At 43.8% G+C, this 25,677-nt stretch overlaps 2 protein-coding genes across 4 annotated transcripts in view; one reads left to right on the top strand and one right to left on the bottom strand.

Moving 5' to 3' along the window:
- LOC139552800 (synapsin-2-like) overlaps positions 1 to 25,677 on the bottom strand; it is a 274,172-nt gene that overhangs the window by 88,616 nt on the left and 159,879 nt on the right. The gene's annotated exons all lie outside the window — the stretch shown is intronic.
- Positions 1 to 25,677, top strand: part of LOC139552810 (metalloproteinase inhibitor 4-like) — a 62,762-nt gene that overhangs the window by 28,208 nt on the left and 8,877 nt on the right. The window contains exons 2-3 of one of the 2 annotated variants that reach the window (XM_071364872.1): positions 7,421 to 7,518; positions 14,897 to 14,963. In XM_071364872.1, coding sequence (XP_071220973.1) covers positions 7,421 to 7,518; positions 14,897 to 14,963 — 165 coding nt within the window. Of the gene's footprint in view, positions 1 to 7,420; positions 7,519 to 14,896; positions 14,964 to 14,989; positions 15,105 to 25,677 lie in introns of both variants that reach the window. The other variant, XM_071364862.1, reaches the window with a different exon arrangement.

Genomic DNA, 25,677 nt, shown 5'->3' with positions numbered 1-25,677 from the left:
GTTATTCTTTATTGTTTTGTTATGTGGTTCACTTACTTTTTATAATAAAAGATGTGGAACCCAGATCACGCTGCACGTTGTTCCGAGTATGCTTCAAACGATCGTTACAGGAGCTTTGCAGCTCCTTCAGTGTTATCTTTGGTCTCTTTGTTGCCTCTCTGATTAATACCCTCCTTGCCTGGTTCGTGAGTTTTGGTGGGCGGCCCTCCCTTGGTAGGTTTGTTGTAGTGCCATATTCTTTCCATTTTTAAATAATGGATTTAATGGTGCTCTGTGGAATGTTCAAAGTTTTACTTTTTTTTTTATAACCCAACCCTGATCTGTACTTTTCCACAACTTTGTCCCTGACCTGTTTGGAGAGCTCCTTGGTCTTCATAGTGCTGCTTGCTTGTGTGTGCCCCTTGTGTCACGCCCTGACCACAGAGAGCCTTTGTTTTTCTATGGTGTAATAGGTCAGGGCGTGACTGGGGGGTTTTCTAGTTATTATTTTCTATGTTGGGGTGCTAGCTGGTGTTTGGTATGATTCCCAATTAGAGGCAGCTGGCTATCATTGTCTCTAATTGGGGATCAAATTTATTAAGTAGGATTTTTTTCCACCTGTGTATTATTGGGGAATTGTTTTGAGTTAGTGCATGTAGCACTTCTGTAGTCACGGTTCGTTGTTTGTTTCATTCTTTCTTTGTTTTGTGCGTTTTCAAATAAATATTATGTGGAAACCATATCGCCCTGCAGTTCGGTCCGATAATTATTCCAGCGAACGTGACACCTTGCTTAGTGGTGTTGCAGACTCTGGGGCCTTTCAGAACAGGTGTATATACAGTCGTGGCCAAAAGTTTTGAGAATGACACAAATATAAATTTTCACAAAGTCTGCTGCCTCAGTTTGTATGATTGCAATTTGCATATACTCCAGAATGTTATGAAGAGTGATCAGATGAACTGCAATTAATTGCAAAGTCCCTCTTTGCCATTCAAATGAACTGAATCCCCTCAAAACATTTCCACTGCATTTCAGCCCTGCCACAAAAGGACCAGCTGACATCATGTCAGTGATTCTCTCGTTAACACAGGCGTGAGTGTTGACGAGGACAAGGCTGGAGATCACTCTGTCATGCTGATTGAGTTCGAATAACAGACTGGAAGCTTCAAAAGGAGGGTGGTGCTTGGAATCATTGTTCTTCCTCTGTCAATCATGGTTACCTGCAAGGAAACACGTTCCGTCATCATTGCTTTGTACTAAAAGGGCTTCACAGGCAAGGATATTGCTACCAGTAAGATTGCACCTAAATCAACCATTTATCGGATCATCAAGAACTTCAAGGAGAGCGGTTCAATTGTTGTGAAGAAGGCTTCAGGGCGCCCAAGAAAGTCCAGCAAGCGCCAGGACCGTCTCCTAAAGTTTTTTCAGCTGCGGGATCGTGGCACTACCAGTACAGAGCTTGCTCAGGAATGGCAGCAGGCAGGTGTGAGTGCGTCTGCACGCACAGTGAGGCAAAGACTTTTGGAGAACGGCCTGGTGTCAAGAAGGGCAGCAAAGAAGCCACACCAGTCATTTTCTCTGATGAATCCCTTTTCCGATTGTTAGGGGCATCCGGAAAAAAGCTTGTCCGGAGAAGACAAGGTGAGCGCCACCCTCAGGCCTGTGTCATGCCAACAGTAAAGCATCCTGAGACCATTCATGTGTGGGGTTGCATTTCAGCCAAGGGAGTGGGCTCACTCACAATTTTGCCTAAGAACACAGCCATGAATAAAGAATGGTACCAACACATCCTCCGAGAGCAACTTCTCCCAACCATCCAGGAACAGTTTTGTAGTATCCTTAAAGGCTTCTTAGAATTACGACTCATGAGACTTACGTACTGTTTAGTCTTTAATTGTAACTTAGATTTTACATTATCTTATGCACCTGGCTTAAACTACCTGAAGCTTTCTTAATCATGGTAATATAGGCAGACATAGGAAATAGCTACGGAGAGCGGAAAGCAAACCCCTGTCTTGAGTCAATACTGCCATCTATTGGTAAACATAAATATACCAGGTTACTACAAGTTTGGTGACGAACAATGCCTTTTCCAGCATGATGGAGCACCTTGCCATAAGGCAAAAGTGATAACTAAGTGGCTCGGGGAACAAAACATCGATATTTTGGGTCCATGGCCAGGAAACACCCCAGACCTTAATCCCATTGAGAACTTGTGGTCAATCCTCAAGAGGCGGGTGGACAAACAAAAACCCACAAATTCTGACAAACTCCAAGCATTGATTATGCAAGAATGGGCTGCCATCAGTCATGATGTGGCCCAGAAGTTAATTGACAGCATGCCAGGGCGGATTGCAGAGGTCTTGAAAAAGAAGGGTCAACACTGTGAAAATGGACTATTTGCATCAACTTAATGTAATTGTCAATAAAAGCCTTTGACACTTGTGCTTATAATTATACTTCAGTATTCCATTGTAACATCTGAGAAAATTATCTAAAGACACTGAAGCAGCAAACTTTGTGGAAATTAATATTTGTGTCATTCTCAAAACTTTTGACCACGACTGTATACTGAGATCATGTTACACTTAGATTGCACACAGGTTTTTTAAAACTAATTATGTGACTTCTGAAGGTAATTGGTTGCTCCAGATCGTATTTAGGGGCTTCATAGCAAAGGGGTGAATACATATGCACGCACCACTTTTCCGTTTTTTTTAATTTTTTTAATGAAACAAGTATTTTTTTTCTTCATTTCACTTCACCGATTTGGACTATTTTGTGTATGTCCATTACATGAAATCCAAATAAAAATCAATTTAAATTACAGGTTGTAATGCAACAAAATATGAAAAACGTCAAGGGGGTGAATACTTTTCAAAGAGTTACTTGTCTAACAGAACACAGAGGGTATTCTTTAATGGAAGACTCTCCGCCATAATCCAGGTAGAATCAGGAATTCCCCATGGTAGCTGTTTAGGCCCCTTGCTTTTTTACATTTTTACTAACGACATGCCACTGGCTTTTCTGTAAGGCCAGTGTGTCTATGCATGCGGACGACTCAACATTATACATGTCAGCTACTACAGCTACTGAAATGACTGCAACACTTAACCTCTCCTGGGTATGTGGGACGTTAGCGTCCCACCTCTTCAACAGCCAGTGAAACTGCTGGGCGCCAAATTCAAATACAGAAATACTCATTATAAAAATTCAGAAAACAAAACATATTTTACATAGGTTTAAAGATGAACGTCTTGTGAATCCAACCACGGTGTCAGATTTAAAAAATGCTTTACGGCGAAAGCATACCTTACGATTATTTGACAACATAGCCCACTAGACAATTCATTACAAACAGTAACCAGCCAAGTAGAACAGTCAGAGTCGGAAATAGAGATAAAATGAATCCCTTACCTTTGATGATCTTCATATGGTTGACTCAGCAGACATTCATTTACTCAATAAATGTTTATTTTGTTCGATAAAGTCTCTTTATATTCATTCCGAATGCTCTTATTCTCTCATTTTTCAGAATACAAGCCTGAAACTATTTCTAAAGACTGTTTAGACTGTTTATGCCTTCCACTGTCTAGTGGAAGGCATAGAAACTGCAGTTTTGAGTCCTAAGTCAATGGATACTGTTATGGCATTGAATAGAAAACTACAAAACCAAAAATAAAACTACTTCCTGAATGGATTTTTCTCAGGTTTTCTCCTGCCAAATCAGTTCTGTTATACTCACAGACACTATTTTAACATTTTTGGAAACTTTAGAGGGTTTTCTATCAAAATCTACCAGCTATATGCATATCATATCTTCTGGGCCCGAGAAGCAGGCAGCTTAAATTGGACATGCATTTCATCCAAAATTCCGAATGCTGCCCCCTACCCTAGTGAAGTTAACAAAGAGCCAAATGGGGGACTTGGGTGCCAAATGGGGGACTTGGGAAAATTGCAGTTGACTCAGAACATGGCAGCATGGCTGGCCCTTGGATGTACACAGAGAGCTAATATTAATAATATGCATGTCAATCTCTCCTGGCTCAAAGTGGAGGAGAGATTGACTTCATCACTACTTGTATCTGTAAAAGGTATTGACATGTTGAATGCACCAAGCTCTCTGTTTGAACTACTGGCAGACAGGACGGAAACCAATGCATACTAGAGGTCGACCGACTATGATTTTTCAACGCCTATACCGATACCGATTATTGGAGGACCAAAAAAAGCAGATACCGATTAATCGCCAAATTTTTTAAATGTATTTGTAATAATGACAATTACAACAATACTGAATGAACACTTATTTTTACTATTTTTTTTACATAATAACAAACAGAAATACGAGCCTTAGGTCATTAATATGGTCGAATCCGGAAACTATCATCTCGAAAACAAAACGTTTATTCTTTCAGTGAAATACGGAACCGTTCCGTATTTTATCTAATGGGTGGCATCCATAAGTCTAAATATTCCTGTTACATTGCACAACCTTCAATGTTATGTCATACAATTCGTAAAATTCTGGCAAATTAGTTCGCAACGAGCCAGGCGGCCCAAACTGTTGCATATACCCTGACTCGCGTGCAATGAACGCAAGAGAAGTGACACAATTTCACCTGGTTAATATTGCCTGCTAACCTGGATTTCTTTTAGCTAAATATGCAGGATTAAAAATATATACTTCTGTGTATTGAGGCATTGATGTTTATGGTTTAGTACAGTCGTGCAACAATTGTGCTTTTTTCCCGCAAATGCGCTTTTGTTAAATCATCCCCCGTTTGGCGAAGTTGGCTGTCTTTGTTAGGAAGAAATAGTCTTCACACAGTTCGCAATGAGCCAGGCGGCCCAAACTGCTGCATATACCCTGACTGTTGCAAGAGAAGTGACACAATTTCTCCAGTTAAAATAAATTCATGTTAGCAGGCAATATTAACTAAATATGCAGGTTTAAAAATCTATACTTGTGTATTGATTTTAAGAAAGGCATTGATGTTTATGGTTAGGTACACGTTGGAGCAACGACTGTCCATTTTCGCGAATGCGCACCGCATCGATTATATGCAACGCAGGACACGCTAGATAAACTAGTAATATCATCAACCATGTGTAGTTAACTAGTGATTATGATTGATTGATTGTTTTTTTAAAGATAAGTTTAATGCTAGCTAGCAACTTACCTTGGCTTCTTACTGCATTCGCGTAACAGACAGGCTCCTCGTAGAGTGCAATGTAAGGCAGGTGGTTAGAGTATTGGACTAGTTAACTGCAAGGTTGCAAGATTGAATCCCCGAGCTGACAAGGAAAAATCTGTCGTTCTGCCCTTGAACAAGGCAGTTAACCCACCGTTCCTAGGCCGTCATTGAAAATAAGAATGTGTTCTTAACTGACTTGCCTAGTTAAATAAAGGTGTATATTTAATATATTTTTTTTTTAGTCGGCCAAATCGGTATCCAAAAATACAGATTTCTGATTGTTATGAAAACTTGAAATCGGCCCTAATTAATCGGCCATTCCGATTAATCGGTCGACCACCCATGCATACCCCACAAAACATGCCACCAGAGGTCTCTTCACAGTCCCCAAGTCCAGAACAGACTATGGAAGGCGCACAGTACTACATAGAGCCATGACTACATGGAACTCTATTCCACATCAGGTAACTGATGCAAGCAGTGAAATTAGATTTAAAAAAACAGATAAAAATACACCTTCTGAAACAGCGGGGACTGTGAAGCAACACAAACCCAGGCACAGACACATGCATACACACGATAATATACGCACTATACACACACTTACACATTCATTTTGTGTTGTAAATATGTGGTAGTACAATAGGGGCCTGAGGGCACACACTTAATGTATTGTGAAATCTGTTGTGAATGTATCGTAATGTTTTAAAAATGTCATAATTGCCTTAATTAAATACTGAAAAATCACATTTACAATAAGTATTCAGACCCTTTACTCAGTACTTTGTTAAAGCACCTATGGCAGCGATTTCAGCCTCGTGTCTTCTTGGGTATGACGCTACAAGTTTGGCACACCTGTATTTGGGGAGTTTCTCCCATTCTTCTCTGCAGATCCTCTCAATCTCTGTGTGGTTGGATGGGGAGCGTTGCTTCACAGCTATTTTCAGGTCTCTCCAGAGATGTTAGATCGGGTTCAAGTCCGGGCTCTGGCTGGGCCACTCAAGGACATTCAGAGATTAGTTCCAAAGCCACTCGTGCATTATCTTGGCTGTGTGTGTAGGGTCGTTGTCCTGTTGGAAGGTGAACCTTCGCCCCAGTCTGAGGTCCTGATTGCTCTGGAGCAGGGTTTCATCAAGGATCTCTCTGTACTTTGCTCCATTCATCTTTCCCTCGATCCTGACTAATCTCCCAGTCCTTGCCTCTGAAAAATATCCCCGCAGCATGATGCTGCCACCACCGTGCTTCACTGTAGGGATGCTGCCACCACCGTGCTTCACTGTAGGGATGGTGCCACCACCGTGCTTCACTGTAGGGATGGTGCCACCACCGTGCTTCACTGTAGGGATGGTGCCACCACCGTGCTTCACTGTAGGGATGGTGCCACCACCGTGCTTCACTGTAGGGATGGTGCCACCACCGTGCTTCACTGTAGGGATGGTGCCACCACCGTGCTTCACTGTAGGGATGGTGCCACCACCGTGCTTCACTGTAGGGATGGTGCCACCACCGTGCTTCACTGTAGGGATGGTGCCACCACCGTGCTTCACTGTAGGGATGGTGCCACCACCGTGCTTCACTGTAGGGATGGTGCCACCACCGTGCTTCACTGTAGGGATGGTGCCAGGTTACCTCCAGATGTGACGCTTGGCACTCTTGGAAGAGCCTTGCTGATTCCAAACTCCTTCCATTGAAGAATGATGAGGCCTCTATGTTCTTGGGGACCTTGAATGCTGCAGACATTTTTTGGTACCCTTCCCCAGATCTGTGCCTCAACACAATCCTGTCTCGGAGCTCTACGGACATGTCCTTCGACCTCATGGCTTGGCTTTTGTTCTGACATGCACTGTCAACTGTGGGACCTTATATAGACAGGTGTGTGCCTCTCCAAATCATGTCCAATTAATTGAATTTACCACAGGTGGACTCAAATCAAGTTGTAGAAACATCTCAAGGATGACCAATGGAAACAGGATGCACCTGAGCTCAATTTCAAGTCTCATAGCGAAGGGTCTGAATACTTATGTAAATAAGACATTTCTGTTATTTATTTTGAACACATTTGGAAACATTTCTAAAAACCTGTTTCCGATTTGTGATTATGATTATTATTGTGTGAAGATTGATGAAGAACATGTTTTATTTAATCCATTTTAGAATAAGGCTGTAATGTAACAAAATTTTGAAAAAACGGAAGGGGACTGAATCATAATGTAATGCTAATCAGATCATCTCTTTATTCTCAGTGATCAGAGCAAAGATCTCTGGGGAAAAGGTTGTGTCTCCTAGCAACAGCTCTTCTCCTTACCTGAAGATGATCCAATATGAGATCAAACTGATCAAGGTGAGTCCAGTAGAACATTGGTCCTGTATCTACAGTAGAACCTTGGTCCTGTATCTACAGTAGAACCTTGGTCCTGTATCTACAGTAGAACCTTGGTCCTGTATCTACAGCAGAACCTTGGTCCTATATCTACAGTAGAACCTTGGTCCTGTATCTACAGTAGAACCTTGGTCCTGTATCTACAGTAGAACCTTGGTCCTGTATTTACAGTAGAACCTTGGTCCTGTATCTACAGCAGAACCTTGGTCCTGTATCTACAGCAGAACCTTGGTCCTATATCTACAGTAGAACCTTGGTCCTGTATCTACAGCAGAACCTTGGTCCTGTATCTACAGTAGAACCTTGGTCCTGTATCTACAGTAGAACCTTGGTCCTGTATCTACAGCAGAACCTTGGTCCTATATCTACAGTAGAACCTTGGTCCTGTATCTACAGCAGAACCTTGGTCCTGTATCTACAGTAGAACCTTGGTCCTGTATCTACTAAACGTTGATCAAGGTGAGTCCAGGAAAACCTTGGTCCTGTATCACATCTAATAAAGGTTTACCTGCAGTTTTATCTACAGCCAGTTATAATTGGGGAGGTGCCGGAACAAAAAGTGAGTGCTAGAGGGGGATGACCTGGGGAGTTCTGATGTACCGGAACACATGAGAAAAAACCCCACCTTTATAATAAAGCATCGCATGCATATTATCACATTTGCGTAGTGGCATAGAGCAGTAGAGGTTATAGTTGCACACATGGGGAACATTTTTAGTAGCTTAGGGTTGGCAGAATCTTTTTTAATACTGCACAAATGATCGAAATGGCAGGCTACTTTGACACTGACAAACAGAGATCAATAAAAATGACGTCGTCTTGAATACGTCCATAGCCTAGGCCTAGGTGTGTGGAAACACATATTGTAGGCTAAAATAGGAGGAAATGATAAACATATGAAAATATATTTTCTATTTGAGATTCTTCGAAGTAGCCATTCTTTGCCTTGATGACAGCTTTGCACACTCTTGGCATTCTCTCAACCAGCTTCACCTGAAATGCTTTTCCAACAATCTTGAAGGAGTTCCCACATATGCTGAGCACTTGTTGGCTGTTTTCCTTCACTCTGCGGTCCAACTCATCCCAAAACATCTCAATTGGGTTGAGGTCGGATGATTGTGGAGGCCAGGTCATCTGATGCAGCACTCCATCACTCTCCTTCTTGGTCAAATAGCCCTTACACAGCCTGAAGGTGTGTTGGGTCATTGTCCTCTTGAAAAACAAATGATTGTCTCACTAAGTGCAAACCAGATGGGATGGCGTATCGCTGCAGAATGTTTTGGTAGCCATGGTGGTTAAGTGTGCCTTGAATTCTAAATTAATCACAGACAGTGTCACCAGCAAGGCACCCCCACACCATCACACATCCTCCTCCATGCTTCACGGTGAGAACCACACATGCAGAGATCATCCGTTCACCTACTCTGCGTCTCACAAAGACACGGCGGTTGGTACTAAAAATCTCAAAATTTGGATTCATTAGACCAAAGGACAGAATTCCGCAGGTCTAATGTCCATTGCTCGTGTTTCTTGGCACAAGCAAGTCTGTTCTTCTTACTGGTGTCCTTTAGTAGTGGTTTCTTTGCAGCAATTTTACCACGAAGGCCTAATTCACGTAGTCTCCTCTGAACAGTTGATGTTGAGATGTGTCTGTTACTTGAACTCTGTGAAGCATTTATTTGGGCTGCAATTTCTGAGGCTGGTATCTCCAATGAACTCATCCTCTGCAGCAGAGGTAACTCTGTGTCCTTCTATCCTGTGACGGTCCTCATGAGAGGCAGTTTCGTCATAGCGCTTGATGGTTTTTGCGACTGCATTTGAAGGAACTTTAAAAGTCCTTGACATTTTTTTGAGCTGTTCTTGTCATCACATCAAAGCTGTTCTTTGTCTTTTACCAAATAGGGCTATCTTCTGTATACCACCCCTACCTTGTCACAAAACAAATTATTGGCTGAAAGGCATTAAGAAGGAAATAAATTCCACAAATTAATGTTTAACAAGGCACACCTGTTAATTGAAATGCATGCCAGGTGACTACTTCATGAAGCTGGTTGAGAGAATGTCAAGCGTGTGCAAAGCTACATAGAGGCAAAGGGTGGCTACTTTGAAGAATCTCAAATATAAAATATATTTGGATTTGTTTAACACTTTTTTGGTTACTACATGATTCCATATGTGTAATTTCATAGTTTTGATGTCTTCAATGTTATTCTACAATGTAGAAAATAGTAAAAATAAAGAAAATCCCTGGAATGAGTATATGTGTCAAAACTTTTGACAGGTACTATACATATACAAATTACCTCAACTATCCTGCATACACGCACATTTACTCAGTACCGATACCCCCTGTATATTGCCTCATATTTTTCACTTTAGTTTATATAGTAAATATCTTTGTTGTCTTAGGAACTGCATTGATGGTTAAGGGCTTGTAACTAAGCATTTCACGGTAAGGTCAAATGCTGTTGTATTCGGCGCATGTGACTATAAACAAAACAGTTAGCACCAGAGACCCAGAGTGGTGCTCCTATAATCAACATACTGTATTCATTATAAAGATGACAGTTAACACCAGAGACCCAGAGTGGTGCTCCTATAATCAACATACTGTATTCATTATAAAGATGACAGTTAGCACCAGAGACCCAGAGTGGTGCTCCTATAATCAATATACTGTATTCATTATAAAGATGACAGTTAGCACCAGAGACCCAGAGTGGTGCTCCTATAATCAACATACTGTATTCATTATAAAGATGACAGTTAACACCAGAGACCCAGAGTGGTGCTCCTATAATCAACATACTGTATTCATTATAAAGATGACAGTTAACACCAGAGACCCAGAGTGGTGCTCCTATAATCAACATACGGTATTCATTATAAAGATGACAGTTAACACCAGAGACCCAGAGTGGTGCTCCTATAATCAATATACTGTATTCATTATAAAGATGACAGTTAACACCAGAGACCCAGAGTGGTGCTCCTATAATCAACATACTGTATTCATTATAAAGATGACAGTTAACACCAGAGACCCAGAGTGGTGCTCCTATAATCAACATACTGTACCCATTATAAAGATGACAGTTAACACCAGAGACCCAGAGTGGTGCTCCTATAATCAATATACTGTATTCATTATAAAGATGACAGTTAACACCAGAGACCCAGAGTGGTGCTCCTATAATCAATATACTGTATTCATTATAAAGATGACAGTTAACACCAGAGACCCAGAGTGGTGCTCCTATAATCAACATACTGTATTCATTATAAAGATGACAGTTAACATCAGAGACCCAGAGTGGTGCTCCTATAATCAATATACTGTATTCATTATAAAGATGACAGTTAACACCAGAGACCCAGAGTGGTGCTCCTATAATCAATATACTGTATTCATTATAAAGATGACAGTTAACACCAGAGACCCAGAGTGGTGCTCCTATAATCAACATACTGTATTCATTATAAAGATGACACTTCGAAAGCCAAGTCAACAAACAGATCACTGACCATCTCGAATCCCACCGTACCTTCTCCGCTGTGCAATCCGGTTTCCGAGCCGGTCACGGGTGCACCTCAGCCACGCTCAAGGTACTAAACGATATCATAACCGCCATCGATAAAAGACATTACTGTGCAGCCGTCTTCATCGACCTGGCCAAGGCTTTCGACTCTGTCAATCACCATATTCTTATCGGCAGACTCAGTAGCCTCGGTTTTTCTAATGACTGCATTGCCTGGTTCACCAACTACTTTGCAGACAGAGTTCAGTGTGTCAAATCGGAGGGCATGTTGTCCGGTCCTCTGGCAGTCTCTATGGGGGTACCACAGGGTTCAATTCTCGGGCCGACTCTTTTCTCTGTATACATCAATGATGTTGCTCTTGCTGCGGGCGATTCCCTGATCCACCTCTACGCAGACGACACCATTCTATATCCTTCCGGCCCTTCCTTGGACACTGTGCTATCTAACCTCCAAACGAGCTTCAATGCCATACAACACTCCTTCCGTGGCCTCCAACTGCTCTTAAACGCTAGTAAAACCAAATGCATGCTTTTCAACCGTTCGCTGCCTGCACCCGCACGCCCGACTAGCATCACCACCCTGGACGGTTCCGACCTAGAATATGTGGACATCTATAAGTACCTAGGTGTCTGGCTAGACTGCAAACTCTCCTTCCAGACTCATATCAAACATCTCCAATCCAAAATCAAATCAAGAATCGGCTTTCTATTCCGCAACAAAGCCTCCTTCACTCACGCCGCCAAACTTACCCTAGTAAAACTGACTATCCTACCGATCCTCGACTTCGGCGATGTCATCTACAAAATAGCTTCCAACACTCTACTCAGCAAACTGGATGCAGTTTATCACAGTGCCATTCGTTTTGTTACTAAAGCACCTTATACGACCCACCACTGTGACCTGTATGCCCTAGTCGGCTGGCCCTCGCTACATGTTCGTCGTCAGACCCACTGGCTCCAGGTCATCTACAAGGCTATGCTAGGTAAAGTGCCGCCTTATCTCAGTTCACTGGTCACGATGGCTACACCCACCCGCAGCACGCGCTCCAGCAGGTGTATCTCACTGATCATCCCTAAAGCTAAAACCTCATTTGGACGCCTTTCCTTCCAGTTCTCTGCTGCCTGCGACTGGAACGAATTGCAAAAATCTCTGAAGTTGGAGACTTTTATCTCCCTCAACAACTTTAAAAATCTGCTATCCGAGCAGCTAACCGATCGCTGCAGCTGTACATAGTCCATCTGTAAACTACCCACCCAATTTACCTACCTCACCCCCCATACTGCTTTTATTTATTTACTTTTCTGCTCTTTTGCACACCAGTATCTCTTCTTGCACATGATCATCTGATGATTTATCACTCCAGTGTTAATCTGCTAAATTGTAATTATTCGATTTATTGCCTACCTCATGCCTTTTGCACACATTGTATATAGATTCTCTTTTTTTCTACCATGTTATTGACTTGTTTATTGTTTACTCCATGTGTAACTCTGTGTTGTCTGTTCACACTGCTATGCTTTATCGTGGCCAGGTCGCAGTTGCAAATGAGAACTTGTTCTCAACTAGCGTACCTGGTTAAATAAAGGTGAAATAAAAAAATAAAATAAAAATAAAGATGACAGTTAACACCAGAGACCCAGAGTGGTGCTCCTATAATCAACATACTGTATTCATTATAAAGATGACAGTTAACACCAGAGACCCAGAGTGGTGCTCCTATAATCAACATACTGTATTCATTATAAAGATGACAGTTAACATCAGAGACCCAGAGTGGTGCTCCTATAATCAATATACTGTATTCATTATAAAGATGACAGTTAGCACCAGAGACCCAGAGTGGTGCTCCTATAATCAATATACTGTATTCATTATAAAGATGACAGTTAGCACCAGAGACCCAGAGTGGTGCTCCTATAATCAACATACTGTATTCATTATAAAGATGACAGTTAACACCAGAGACCCAGAGTGGTGCTCCTATAATCAATATACTGTATTCATTATAAAGATGACAGTTAACACCAGAGACCCAGAGTGGTGCTCCTATAATCAATATACTGTATTCATTATAAAGATGACAGTTAACACCAGAGACCCAGAGTGGTGCTCCTATAATCAACATACTGTATTCATTATAAAGATGACAGTTAGCACCAGAGACCCAGAGTGGTGCTCCTATAATCAACATACTGTATTCATTATAAAGATGACAGTTAACATCAGAGACCCAGAGTGGTGCTCCTATAATCAACATACTGTATTCATTATAAAGATGACAGTTAACACCAGAGACCCAGAGTGGTGCTCCTATAATCAACATACTGTATTCATTATAAAGATGACAGTTAACACCAGAGACCCAGAGTGGTGCTCCTATAATCAACATACTGTATTCATTATAAAGATGACAGTTAACATCAGAGACCCAGAGTGGTGCTCCTATAATCAATATACTGTATTCATTATAAAGATGACAGTTAGCACCAGAGACCCAGAGTGGTGCTCCTATAATCAATATACTGTATTCATTATAAAGATGACAGTTAGCACCAGAGACCTAGAGTGGTGCTCCTATAATCAACATACTGTATTCATTATAAAGATGACAGTTAACACCAGAGACCCAGAGTGGTGCTCCTATAATCAATATACTGTATTCATTATAAAGATGACAGTTAACACCAGAGACCCAGAGTGGTGCTCCTATAATCAACATACTGTATTCATTATAAAGATGACAGTTAGCACCAGAGACCCAGAGTGGTGCTCCTATAATCAACATACTGTATTCATTATAAAGATGACAGTTAACATCAGAGACCCAGAGTGGTGCTCCTATAATCAACATACTGTATTCATTATAAAGATGACAGTTAGCACCAGAGACCCAGAGTGGTGCTCCTATGTTTCATTACATAGACAGCATAAAATAAAAGCGGAATAACTTTATACAAAAACAGTCATTCTCGATTCTCGATTACCATGTAACTTATTACCTTGTACAGTAGTAGTAATTATTGGTTAAACATTAAAATGTAAGTCAATACTTCCTACAAAAGTAGTCATTCTTGGCTCAACATTAACATGTAACTGATCACAGCTGGAATGTATTTCACAAACTTATGTTTGATACAGATGCACTGAAATGATTTCCCCTTCGGTGTGGTATGGTACATGTAGATTATAGTTGGAGCACTGTGCAACACTAGAGGTTGGTATGGTACATGTAGATTATAGTTGGAGCACTGTGCAACACTAGAGGTTGGTATGGTACATGTAGATTATAGTTGGAGCACTGTGCAATACTAGAGGTTGGTATGGTACATGTAGATTATAGTTGGAGCAATGTGCAACACTAGAGGTTGGTATGGTACATGTAGATTATAGTTGGAGCACTGTGCAATACTAGAGGTTGGTATGGTACATGTAGATTATAGTTGGAGCACTGTGCAACACTAGAGGTTGGTATGGTACATGTAGATTATAGTTGGGGCACTGTGCAATACTAGAGGTTGATATGGTACATGTATATTATAGTAGGTTGTTTTTCAATGTTTCAGTTTCAACTGTTTGGAAGAGAATACAACATGGCTTCTAGTCAGACTCTCAATCTCACAGGCACAAACATGATTCGAGTCATGTTACCACTGTGATATTTTGGTTAAAAGACTCAGGTCACAAATCATTTAATTTTAAACAACATATCACATTACTTCTTCATAATAATACATTTATTGTGTTTGTTGGTATAATTTTTGTCTGGTAATTTGTTTTAATGTCTGGTGGTTAATTTTAGGCCCTGGTTGGAGCACTGGTTGGAGCACTGGTTGGAGCACTGGTTGGAGCACTGTGCAATACTAAAGGTTTGTTTCTGTCCTCCACCCTGTAGATGTTTAAAGGCTTTGAGAAGGTGAAGGACATCCAGTATGTTTACACACCCGTCTTCTCCTCCCTGTGTGGAGTCAAACTAGACTCCAACAACAAGGTCCACTACCTGCTGTCAGGTAAAGTACTGCTTCATAAGAAAATAGAACACTGCTGGGCTGGGGAATAGAACCCATTGCCTGTGGTTCATATGATGAGAGAACACTGCTGGGCTGGGGAATAGAGCCCATCACCTATGGTTCATATGATGAGAGAACACTGCTGTGCAGGGGAATAGAGCCCATCGCCTGTGGTTCATATGATAATTAAACACTACTGGAAAGGGGATTCGAGCCCATCACCTATGGTTCATGTGATGAGAGAACACTGCTGTGCAGGGGAATAGAGCTCATCACCTATGGTTCATATGATAATAAAACACTACTGGGCAGGGGAATAGAGCCCATCACCTATGGTTCATATGATGAGAGAACACTGCTGTGCAGGGGAATAGAGCCCATCGCCTGTGGTTCATATGATGAGAGAACACTGCTGTGCAGGGGAATAGAGTCCATCACCTATGGTTCATATGATGAGAGAACACTGCTGGGCTGGGGAATAGAGCCCATCGCCTGTGGTTCATATGATAATTAAACACTACTGGGAAGGAGACCGCTGTGTCCATGTGTGTGTGTTAACTATTCAACTGTACTAGAATGCTTAAAAGGCCGCAAAAATTGTAAATTATGGGTATCGGTATTGTTTTTTTGGGCAAGGAAAATATTGGATAGCGGTATCGCCAAAAAATGTCATATCGGTGTATCTCTACTCGTCACTTTAATAATGTTTACATATTTTGCAATACTCATCTCATATGTACAGTATTCACTGTATTCTATTCTACTGCCTCTTAGTCCATGCCGCTCTGACATTGCTCGTCCATATGTTTAACAAATCAAATGTATTTATATAGCCCTTCTTACATCAGCTGATATCTCAAAGTGCTGTACAGAAACCCAGCATAAAACCCCAAACAGCAAGCGTAGAAGCACATGGCCAAGATGTTCAAATGTTCATAGATGACCAGCAGGGTCAAATAATAATAATCACAGTGGTTGTCGAGGGTGCAACAGGTTATCACATCAGGAGTAAATGTCAGTTGGCTTTTCATAGCCGATCATTCAGAGTATCTCTACCGCTCCTGCTGTCTCTAGAGAGTTAGGGTTAGAGTTTATATATTCTTAATTCCATTCCTTTACTTAGATTTACAATTTACGTTTTTTTACCAACTTTTACTGACACCGGCCGTATTCAACTGGTGTTGAGTGTTCGTAAATTCGTCAGTTATTCTGCACTCTGGCACACTCAGCCAAGAGTGCTCTGAAATCAGAGTAGATAGCCAGAGCGCATTTACCAGCTACGTCTATCTACAGTTGTCGCAGTGACATACTATTGAAATGGATTCTTGCATAGTGGAGTCTTTTGTTAAGACATGTAGCTAGCTAAACAATGAACCATAATACCAACTCATGACGTTACTACCCTGCATGAATCTGCTGGAAGCTAACCAACCAGGTTCAATGTTAGCTAGCTAACATTAGGCTATAACTAGCAAAGCTAATGGCTCTGAGATACGAATAATAAGATCATGCACGTACCATTAGCTAGTGAGCCAGCCAGCTAACATTAGCTAGCTAGCTAACAGTACACTTTAACTTGAAATGAAAATTACTTTCTGTCAAAATTAGAAACAAGTAATATCTGAAAATGTAGAACTATCTATCTTAACTAAACTATCTTACCCGTTTACATCATGGATGGGTGCTTCTCCCTGTCACAGATGCCATGGTTTCCCTTAGTTTGAAGATCATTTGTTGACTTCTGCGATCGAAAAAGCCTTGGCCTCATGCATGTCAACATCAGAAGCCTCCTCCCTAAGTTTGCCTTACTCACCGCTTTAGCACACTCTGCCAATCCTGATGTCCTTGCCGTGTCCGAATCCTGGCTTAGGAAGGCCACCAAAAATTCTGAGATTTCCATACCCAACTATAACACTTTCCGTCAAGATAGAACTGCCAAAGGGGGAGGAGTTGCAATCTACTGCAGAGATAGCCTGCAAAGTTCTGTCATACTTTCCAGGTCTATGCCCAAACAGTTCGAACTTCTAATTTTAAAAATTAATCTCTCCAGAAATAAGTCTCTCACTGTTGCCGCCTGCTACCGACCCCCCTCAGCTCCCAGCTGTGCCCTGGACACCATCTGTGAATTGATCGCTCCCCATCTAGCTTCAGAGTTTGTTCTGTTAGGTGACCTAAACTGGGATATGCTTAACACCCCGGCAGTCCTACAATCCAAGCTTGATGCCCTCAATCTCACACAAATCATCAAGGAACCCACCAGGTACAACCCTAAATCCGTAAACATGGGCACCCTAATAGACATTATCCTGACCAACCTGCCCTCCAAATACACCTCTGCTGTCTTCAATCAAGATCTCAGCGATCACTGCCTCATTGCCTGTATCCGCCACGGGTCCGCGGTCAAACGACCACCCCTCATCACTGTCAAACGCTCCCTAAAACACTTCTGCGAGCAGGCCTTTCTAATCGACCTGGCCCGGGTACCCTGGAAGGATATTGACCTCATCCCGTCAGTTGAGGATGCCTGGTCATTCTTTAAATGTTACTTCCTCACCATATTAGACAAGCATGCTCCGTTCAAAAAATGCAGAACCAAGAACAGATATAGCCCTTGGTTCACTCCAGACCTGACTGCCCTCGACCAGCACAAAAACATCCTGTGGCGAACTGCAATAGCATCGAAGAGCCCCCGCGATATGCAACTGTTCAGGGAAGTCAGGAACCAATACACGCAGTCAGTCAGGAAAGCAAAGGCCAGCTTTTTCAAGCAGAAATTCGCATCCTGTAGCTCTAACTCCAAAAAGTTCTGGGATACTGTAAAGTCCATGGAGAACAAGAGCACCTCCTCCCAGCTGCCCACTGCACTGAGGCTAGGTAACACGGTCACCACCGATAAATCCGTGATAATCGAAGACTTCAACAAGCATTTCTCAATGGCTGGCCATGCCTTCCTCCTGGCGACTCCAACCTTGGCCAACAGCCCCGCCCCCCCCGCTGCTACTCGCCCAAGCCTCCCCAGCTTCTCCTTTACCCAAATCCAGATAGCAGATGTTCTGAAAGAGCTGGAAAACCTGGACCCATACAAATCAGCTGGGCTTGACAATCTGGACCCCCTATTTCTGAAACTGTCCGCCGCCATTGTCGCACCCCCTATTACCAGCCTGTTCAACCTCTCCTTCGTATCATCTGAGATCCCCAAGGATTGGAAAGCTGCCGCGGTCATCCCCCTCTTCAAAGGGGGAGACACCCTGGACCCAAACTGTTACAGACCTATATCCATCCTGCCCTGCCTATCTAAGGTCTTCGAAAGCCAAGTCAACAAACAGATCACTGACCATCTCGAATCCCACCGTACCTTCTCCGCTGTGCAATCCGGTTTCCGAGCCGGTCACGGGTGCACCTCAGCCACGCTCAAGGTACTAAACGACATCATAACCGCCATCGATAAAAGACATTACTGTGCAGCCGTCTTCATCGACCTGGCCAAGGCTTTCGACTCTGTCAATCACCATATTCTTATCGGCAGACTCAGTAGCCTCGGTTTTTCTAATGACTGCCTTGCCTGGTTCACCAACTACTTTGCAGACAGAGTTCAGTGTGTCAAATCGGAGGGCATGTTGTCCGGTCCTCTGGCAGTCTCTATGGGGGTACCACAGGGTTCAATTCTCGGGCCGACTCTTTTCTCTGTATACATCAATGATGTTGCTCTTGCTGCGGGCGATTCCCTGATCCACCTCTACGCAGACGACACCATTCTATATACTTCCGGCCCTTCCTTGGACACTGTGCTATCTAACCTCCAAACGAGCTTCAATGCCATACAACACTCCTTCCGTGGCCTCCAACTGCTCTTAAACGCAAGTAAAACCAAATGCATGCTTTTCAACCGTTCGCTGCCTGCACCCGCACGCCCGACTAGCATCACCACCCTGGACGGTTCCGACCTAGAATATGTGGACATCTATAAGTACCTAGGTGTCTGGCTAGACTGCAAACTCTCCTTCCAGACTCATATCAAACATCTCCAATCCAAAATCAAATCAAGAATCGGCTTTCTATTCCGCAACAAAGCCTCCTTCACTCACGCCGCCAAACTTACCCTAGTAAAACTGACTATCCTACCGATCCTCGACTTCGGCGATGTCATCTACAAAATAGCTTCCAACACTCTACTCAGCAAACTGGATGCAGTTTATCACAGTGCCATTCGTTTTGTTACTAAAGCACCTTATACGACCCACCACTGCGACCTGTATGCCCTAGTCGGCTGGCCCTCGCTTCATGTTCGTCGTCAGACCCACTGGCTCCAGGTCATCTACAAGGCTATGCTAGGTAAAGTGCCGCCTTATCTCAGTTCACTGGTCACGATGGCTACACCCACCCGCAGCACGCGCTCCAGCAGGTGTATCTCACTGATCATCCCTAAAGCTAAAACCTCATTTGGACGTCTTTCCTTCCAGTTCTCTGCTGCCTGCGACTGGAACGAATTGCAAAAATCTCTGAAGTTGGAGACTTTTATCTCCCTCAACAACTTTAAAAATCTGCTATCCGAGCAGCTAACCGATCGCTGCAGCTGTACATAGTCCATCTGTAAACTACCCACCCAATTTACCTACCTCACCCCCCATACTGCTTTTATTTATTTACTTTTCTGCTCTTTTGCACACCAGTATCTCTTCTTGCACATGTTCATCTGATGATTTATCACTCCAGTGTTAATCTGCTAAATTGTAATTATTCGATTTATTGCCTACCATAGATTCTCTTTTTTCTACCATGTTATTGACTTGTTTATTGTTTACTCCATGTGTAACTCTGTGTTGTCTGTTCACACTGCTATGCTTTATCTTGGCCAGGTCGCAGTTGCAAATGAGAACTTGTTCTCAACTAGCCTACCTGGTTAAATAAAGGTGAAATAAAAAAATAAAAAATAAATAAAAATAAAAATCCGTAGACTGGTGTTTTCTCCATCTCCTTAGCTATCATACTCTAATTCCACTGACTTCAAAACTCAGTCCTCCAGAAAATGGCGAGCAACACTTATGCAGTTCTACTACGTGATACATAAAAATAAAGCTGCGTTAGACACATACACATACTGACCAGCTCAAATTGACCGAAGCGTGCTATATGGCAGACCAATCCGAACCTATCTCTCGGCATGTCCAGCCCACTCATCATCTCAGCCAATAATGGCTAGCGGGAAGGTGGCTGACTTTTTCTGTGGCTAAACCAACTAGGCTCTAATTTAACAATTGTATTTGTATTTACAGATGGCATACAAGTCTGTTATTAAGGCACATGAAAGTTCCAGAAGGCATTTCTGCCAAAAAACATATTTTGATAAAAAAATAAGTGTCACGCCCTGACCTTAGAGATCCTTTTTATGTCTCTATTTTGGTTTGGTCAGGGTGTGAGTTGGGGTGGGTATTCTGGACGGTAAGGGACCCTGGAGGCAGGCTGGGGAGTATCGCCGTCCACGGGAGGAACTGGAGGCAGCAAGAGCAGAGCGGCAGCGTTATGAAGGAAGCAAGGAAGCCCAAAGGGCACACGGGGAGTGTGGCAGAGTCAGGTTGGAGACCTGAGCCAACTCCCCGTGCTTACCGTGGCGGGCGTCGTACTGGTCAGGCACCGTGTTATGCGATGGAGCGCACGGTGTCTCCAGTACGCGTTCTTAGCCCGGTGCGCTACATCCCAGCTCCCCGCATCTGCCGGGCTAGGGTGAGCATCCAGCCAGGACGGAGTGTGCCAGCCCTGCTCTCCAGACCTCCAGGACGTCTCTACGGCCCAGGATATCCTGCGCCGGCTCTGCGCACTGTGTCTCCGGTGCCAGTGCCTCGCATCTGCAGGGCGAAAATAACCATCCAGCCAGGACGGGTTGTGCAGGCTCTACGCTCAAGACCTCCAGTGCGCCTCCACGGCCCAGTGTATCCTGTGCCTGTCCCCAGAAGGACAGGGCCTCCTGTATGTCTCTCCAGCCTGGTGAGTCCTGTGGCAGTTCAACGTACCAGACTGCCCATACGTCTCCTCCCTCCAGTGATGATCCATGGCATGAAGCCTCCCGTGATCATCCATGGCACGAAGCCTCCAGTGATGATCCATGGCATGAAGCCTCCAGTGATGATCCATGGCACGAAGCCTCCAGTGATGATCCATGGCACGAAGCCTCCAGTGATGATCCACGGCAAGAAGCCTCCAGTGATGATCCATGGCACGAAGCCTCCAGTGTGGGGGTCATGGCACGAAACCTCCAGCAACGGCCTCCAGTCCGGAGCCTCCAGCGACGGCGCCCAGTCCGGGGCCCGCAACGAGGGTGCCCAGTCCGGGGTCGACGACGAGGGTCCCCGCACCAGAGGTGCCACCAAAGTGGGGTGAGCCAGTGGTGGAGCGGGTTCTGCGTCCCGCACCTGAGCCGCCACCGCGGATAGATGCCCACCCAGACCCTCCCCTATAGGTTTAGGTTTTGCGGTCGGAGTCCGCACCTTTGGGGGGGGGGGGGGGGGGTACGGTACTGTCACGCCCTGACCTTAGAGATCCTTTTTATGTCTCTATTTTGGTTTGGTCAGGGCGTGAGTTGGAGTGGGTATTCTATGTTCTATGTTTTGTAGTTCTATGTTTTGGCCGGGTAGGGTTCTCAATCAGGGACAGCTGTCTATTGTTGTCTCTGATTGAGAACCATACTTGGGCTGCCCTTTTTCCCACCTGTGTTTCTGGGAAGTTGACTTTGTTTAAGGCACATAGCCTTTAGCTTCACGGTTTGTTTTGTTTATTGTTTTTGTTCGGCGTCAATTTTTAAATAAAATAAAATGTACGCTCACCACGCTGCACCTTGGCCTTCTTCTTTTAACGACCGTGACAATAAGTTTACGTTCAAATGGCTCTCCTGTGAAGTAGTAACCCGTGACATACGCCTAGTTTCCTGAAACGAGTCACAAATATTACAAAACATGAATCCTGTTTGCAATAACGCACTAAAGTAAAACTGCAAAAAATATGTCAAATTAACTTAATCTCCTGAATACAAAGTGTCATGTTTGGGACAAATCCAACACAACACATCACTTGTAACGGCCGTCGAAAGAACTGGACCAAGGTACAGCGTGGTGAGCCTTTTTATTAGGATGACGCCGACAAAAACAAAAAACAATACAAAAACAAACGTGAAGCTTAAGGCTATAGTGCCAAACAAAGACAACTTCCCACACTGAAAGGAGGGAAAAGTGCTACTTAAGTATGGTTCCCAATCAGAGACAACGATAGACAGCTGTCCATGATTGAGAACCATACCCGGCCAAAACATAGAACTACAAAATCAAAGAATGCCCACCCCAAATCACACCCTGACCAAACCAAATAGAGACATTTTTTAGGATAAAAATAAACAGAATAGAGCTAAGCACGGTCAAAATCCTAGGGGAAAATCTGTATGGTACATGTAGATTAAAGTTGGAGCACTTTGCATTTCCAACAGACACTGGGAGATGAATTCATCTTTCAGACGGAAATTAACCTAAAACACAAAGCCAAAAATACACTGAAGTTGCTTACCAAGACAACATTGAATGTTACTGAGTAGCTTAGTTACAGTTTTGACTTAAATCAGCTTGGAACTCTATGGCAAGACTTGAAAATGACTGTCTAGCAATGATCAACAACCAGCTTGACAGAGCTTGAAGAAATGTAAAAAGACAGTGCAAATATTGTACAATCCAGGTTGCAATGCTCTTACAGAGTAACCCAGAGAGACTCACAGCTGTAATCACTGCATAAAGTGATTCTTACAAGTGTTGATTCATGGATGTGAATTTGCTAACATAAAAACATCTGTTTTCACTTTGTCACTATGGGCGATTGTGTGAATCCGAATTCAGGCTGTAACACAACAAAATGTGGAATAAGACAAGGGGTGTGAATACTTTCTGCAGGCACTCTACAACACATACTGTACCTTACAGGCTTACAGTGTTGACCCAATTTATGTTGTCCTGAAGGTAGTATGTGGAGTGATGGGAAGGTGTCTGTGTTGTCCCTCAGGTAGTATGTGGAGTGATGGGAAGGTGTCTGTGTTGTCCTGAAGGTAGTATGTGGAGTGATGGGAAGGTGTCTGTGTTGTCCTGCAGGTAGTATGTGGAGTGATGGGAAGGTGTCTGTGTTGTCCTCAGGTAGTATGTGGAGTGATGGAAGGTGTCTGTGTTGTCCCTCAGGTAGTATGTGGAGTGATTGGAAGGTGTCTGTGTTGTCCTCAGGTAGTATGTGGAGTGATGGGAAGGTGTCTGTGTTGTCCTCAGGTAGTATGTGGAGTGATGGGAAGGTGTCTGTGTTGTCCCTCAGGTAGTATGTGGAGTGATGGGAAGGTGTCTGTGTTGTCCTGAAGGTAGTATGTGGAGTGATGGGAAGGTGTCTGTGTTGTCCTGCAGGTAGTATGTGGAGTGATGGGAAGGTGTCTGTGTTGTCCTCAGGTAGTATGTGGAGTGATGGAAGGTGTCTGTGTTGTCCCTCAGGTAGTATGTGGAGTGATGGGAAGGTGTCTGTGTTGTCCTCAGGTAGTATGTGGAGTGATTGGAAGGTGTCTGTGTTGTCCTCAGGTAGTATGTGGAGTGATTGGAAGGTGTCTGTGTTGTCCTCAGGTAGTATGTGGAGTGATGGGAAGGTGTCTGTGTTTTCCTCAGGTAGTATGTGGAGTGATGGGAAGGTGTCTGTGTTGTCCTCAGGTAGTATGTGGAGTGATTGGAAGGTGTCTGTGTTGTCCTCAGGTAGTATGTGGAGTGATGGGAAGGTGTCTGTGTTGTCCTCAGGTAGTATGTGGAGTGATGGGAAGGTGTCTGTGTTGTCCTCAGGTAGTATGTGGAGTGATGGGAAGGTGTCTGTGTTGTCCTCAGGTAGTATGTGGAGTGATGGGAAGGTGTCTGTGTTGTCCTCAGGTAGTATGTGGAGTGATGGGAAGGTGTCTGTGTTGTCCCTCAGGTAGTATGTGGAGTGATGGGAAGGTGTCTGTGTTGTCCTCAGGTAGTATGTGGAGTGATGGGAAGGTGTCTGTGTTGTCCTCAGGTAGTATGTGGAGTGATGGGAAGGTGTCTGTGTTGTCCCACAGGTAGTAAGTGGAGTGATGGGAAGGTGTCTGTGTTGTCCTCAGGTAGTATGTGGAGTGACGGGAAGGTGTCTGTGTTGTCCTGAAGGTAGTATGTGGAGTGATGGGAAGGTGTCTGTGTTGTCCCTCAGGTAGTATGTGGAGTGATGGGAAGGTGTCTGTGTTGTCCCTCAGGTAGTATGTGGAGTGATGGGAAGGTGTCTGTGTTGTCCTCAGGTAGTATGTGGAGTGATGGGAAGGTGTCTGTGTTGTCCTCAGGTAGTATGTGGAGTGATGGGAAGGTGTCTGTGTTGTCCCACAGGTAGTATGTGGAGTGATGGGAAGGTGTCTGTGTTGTCCTGCAGGTAGTATGTGGAGTGATGGGAAGGTGTCTGTGTTGTCCCACAGGTAGTATGTGGAGTGATGGGAAGGTGTCTGTGTTGTCCTCAGGTAGTATGTGGAGTGATGGGAAGGTGTCTGTGTTGTCCTCAGGTAGTATGTGGAGTGATGGGAAGGTGTCTGTGTTGTCCTCAGGTAGTATGTGGAGTGATGGGAAGGTGTCTGTGTTGTCCTCAGGTAGTATGTGGAGTGATTGGAAGGTGTCTGTGTTGTCCTCAGGTAGTATGTGGAGTGATGGGAAGGTGTCTGTGTTGTCCTCAGGTAGTATGTGGAGTGATTGGAAGGTGTCTGTGTTGTCCTCAGGTAGTATGTGGAGTGATGGGAAGGTGTCTGTGTTGTCCCTCAGGTAGTATGTGGAGTGATGGGAAGGTGTCTGTGTTGTCCTGCAGGTAGTATGTGGAGTGATGGGAAGGTGTCTGTGTTGTCCTCAGGTAGTATGTGGAGTGATGGGAAGGTGTCTGTGTTGTCCTCAGGTAGTATGTGGAGTGATTGGAAGGTGTCTGTGTTGTCCACAGGTAGTATGTGGAGTGATTGGAAGGTGTCTGTGTTGTCCTCAGGTAGTATGTGGAGTGATGGGAAGGTGTCTGTGTTGTCCTCAGGTAGTATGTGGAGTGATTGGAAGGTGTCTGTGTTGTCCTCAGGTAGTATGTGGAGTGATGGGAAGGTGTCTGTGTTGTCCTCAGGTAGTATGTGGAGTGATGGGAAGGTGTCTGTGTTGTCCTGCAGGTAGTATGTGGAGTGATGGGAAGGTGTCTGTGTTGTCCTCAGGTAGTATGTGGAGTGATGGGAAGGTGTCTGTGTTGTCCTCAGGTAGTATGTGGAGTGATTGGAAGGTGTCTGTGTTGTCCTCAGGTAGTATGTGGAGTGATGGGAAGGTGTCTGTGTTGTCCTCAGGTAGTATGTGGAGTGATGGGAAGGTGTCTGTGTTGTCCTCAGGTAGTATGTGGAGTGATTGGAAGGTGTCTGTGTTGTCCTCAGGTAGTATGTGGAGTGATGGGAAGGTGTCTGTGTTGTCCTCAGGTAGTATGTGGAGTGATGGGAAGGTGTCTGTGTTGTCCTCAGGTAGTATGTGGAGTGATTGGAAGGTGTCTGTGTTGTCCTCAGGTA

The sequence above is a fragment of the Salvelinus alpinus genome, chromosome 2 (genome assembly GCF_045679555.1).
Source record: "Salvelinus alpinus chromosome 2, SLU_Salpinus.1, whole genome shotgun sequence".
NCBI classification, from domain to species: Eukaryota; Metazoa; Chordata; class Actinopteri; order Salmoniformes; family Salmonidae; genus Salvelinus; species Salvelinus alpinus.
This window is presented reverse-complemented; position numbering and strand designations above follow the sequence as displayed.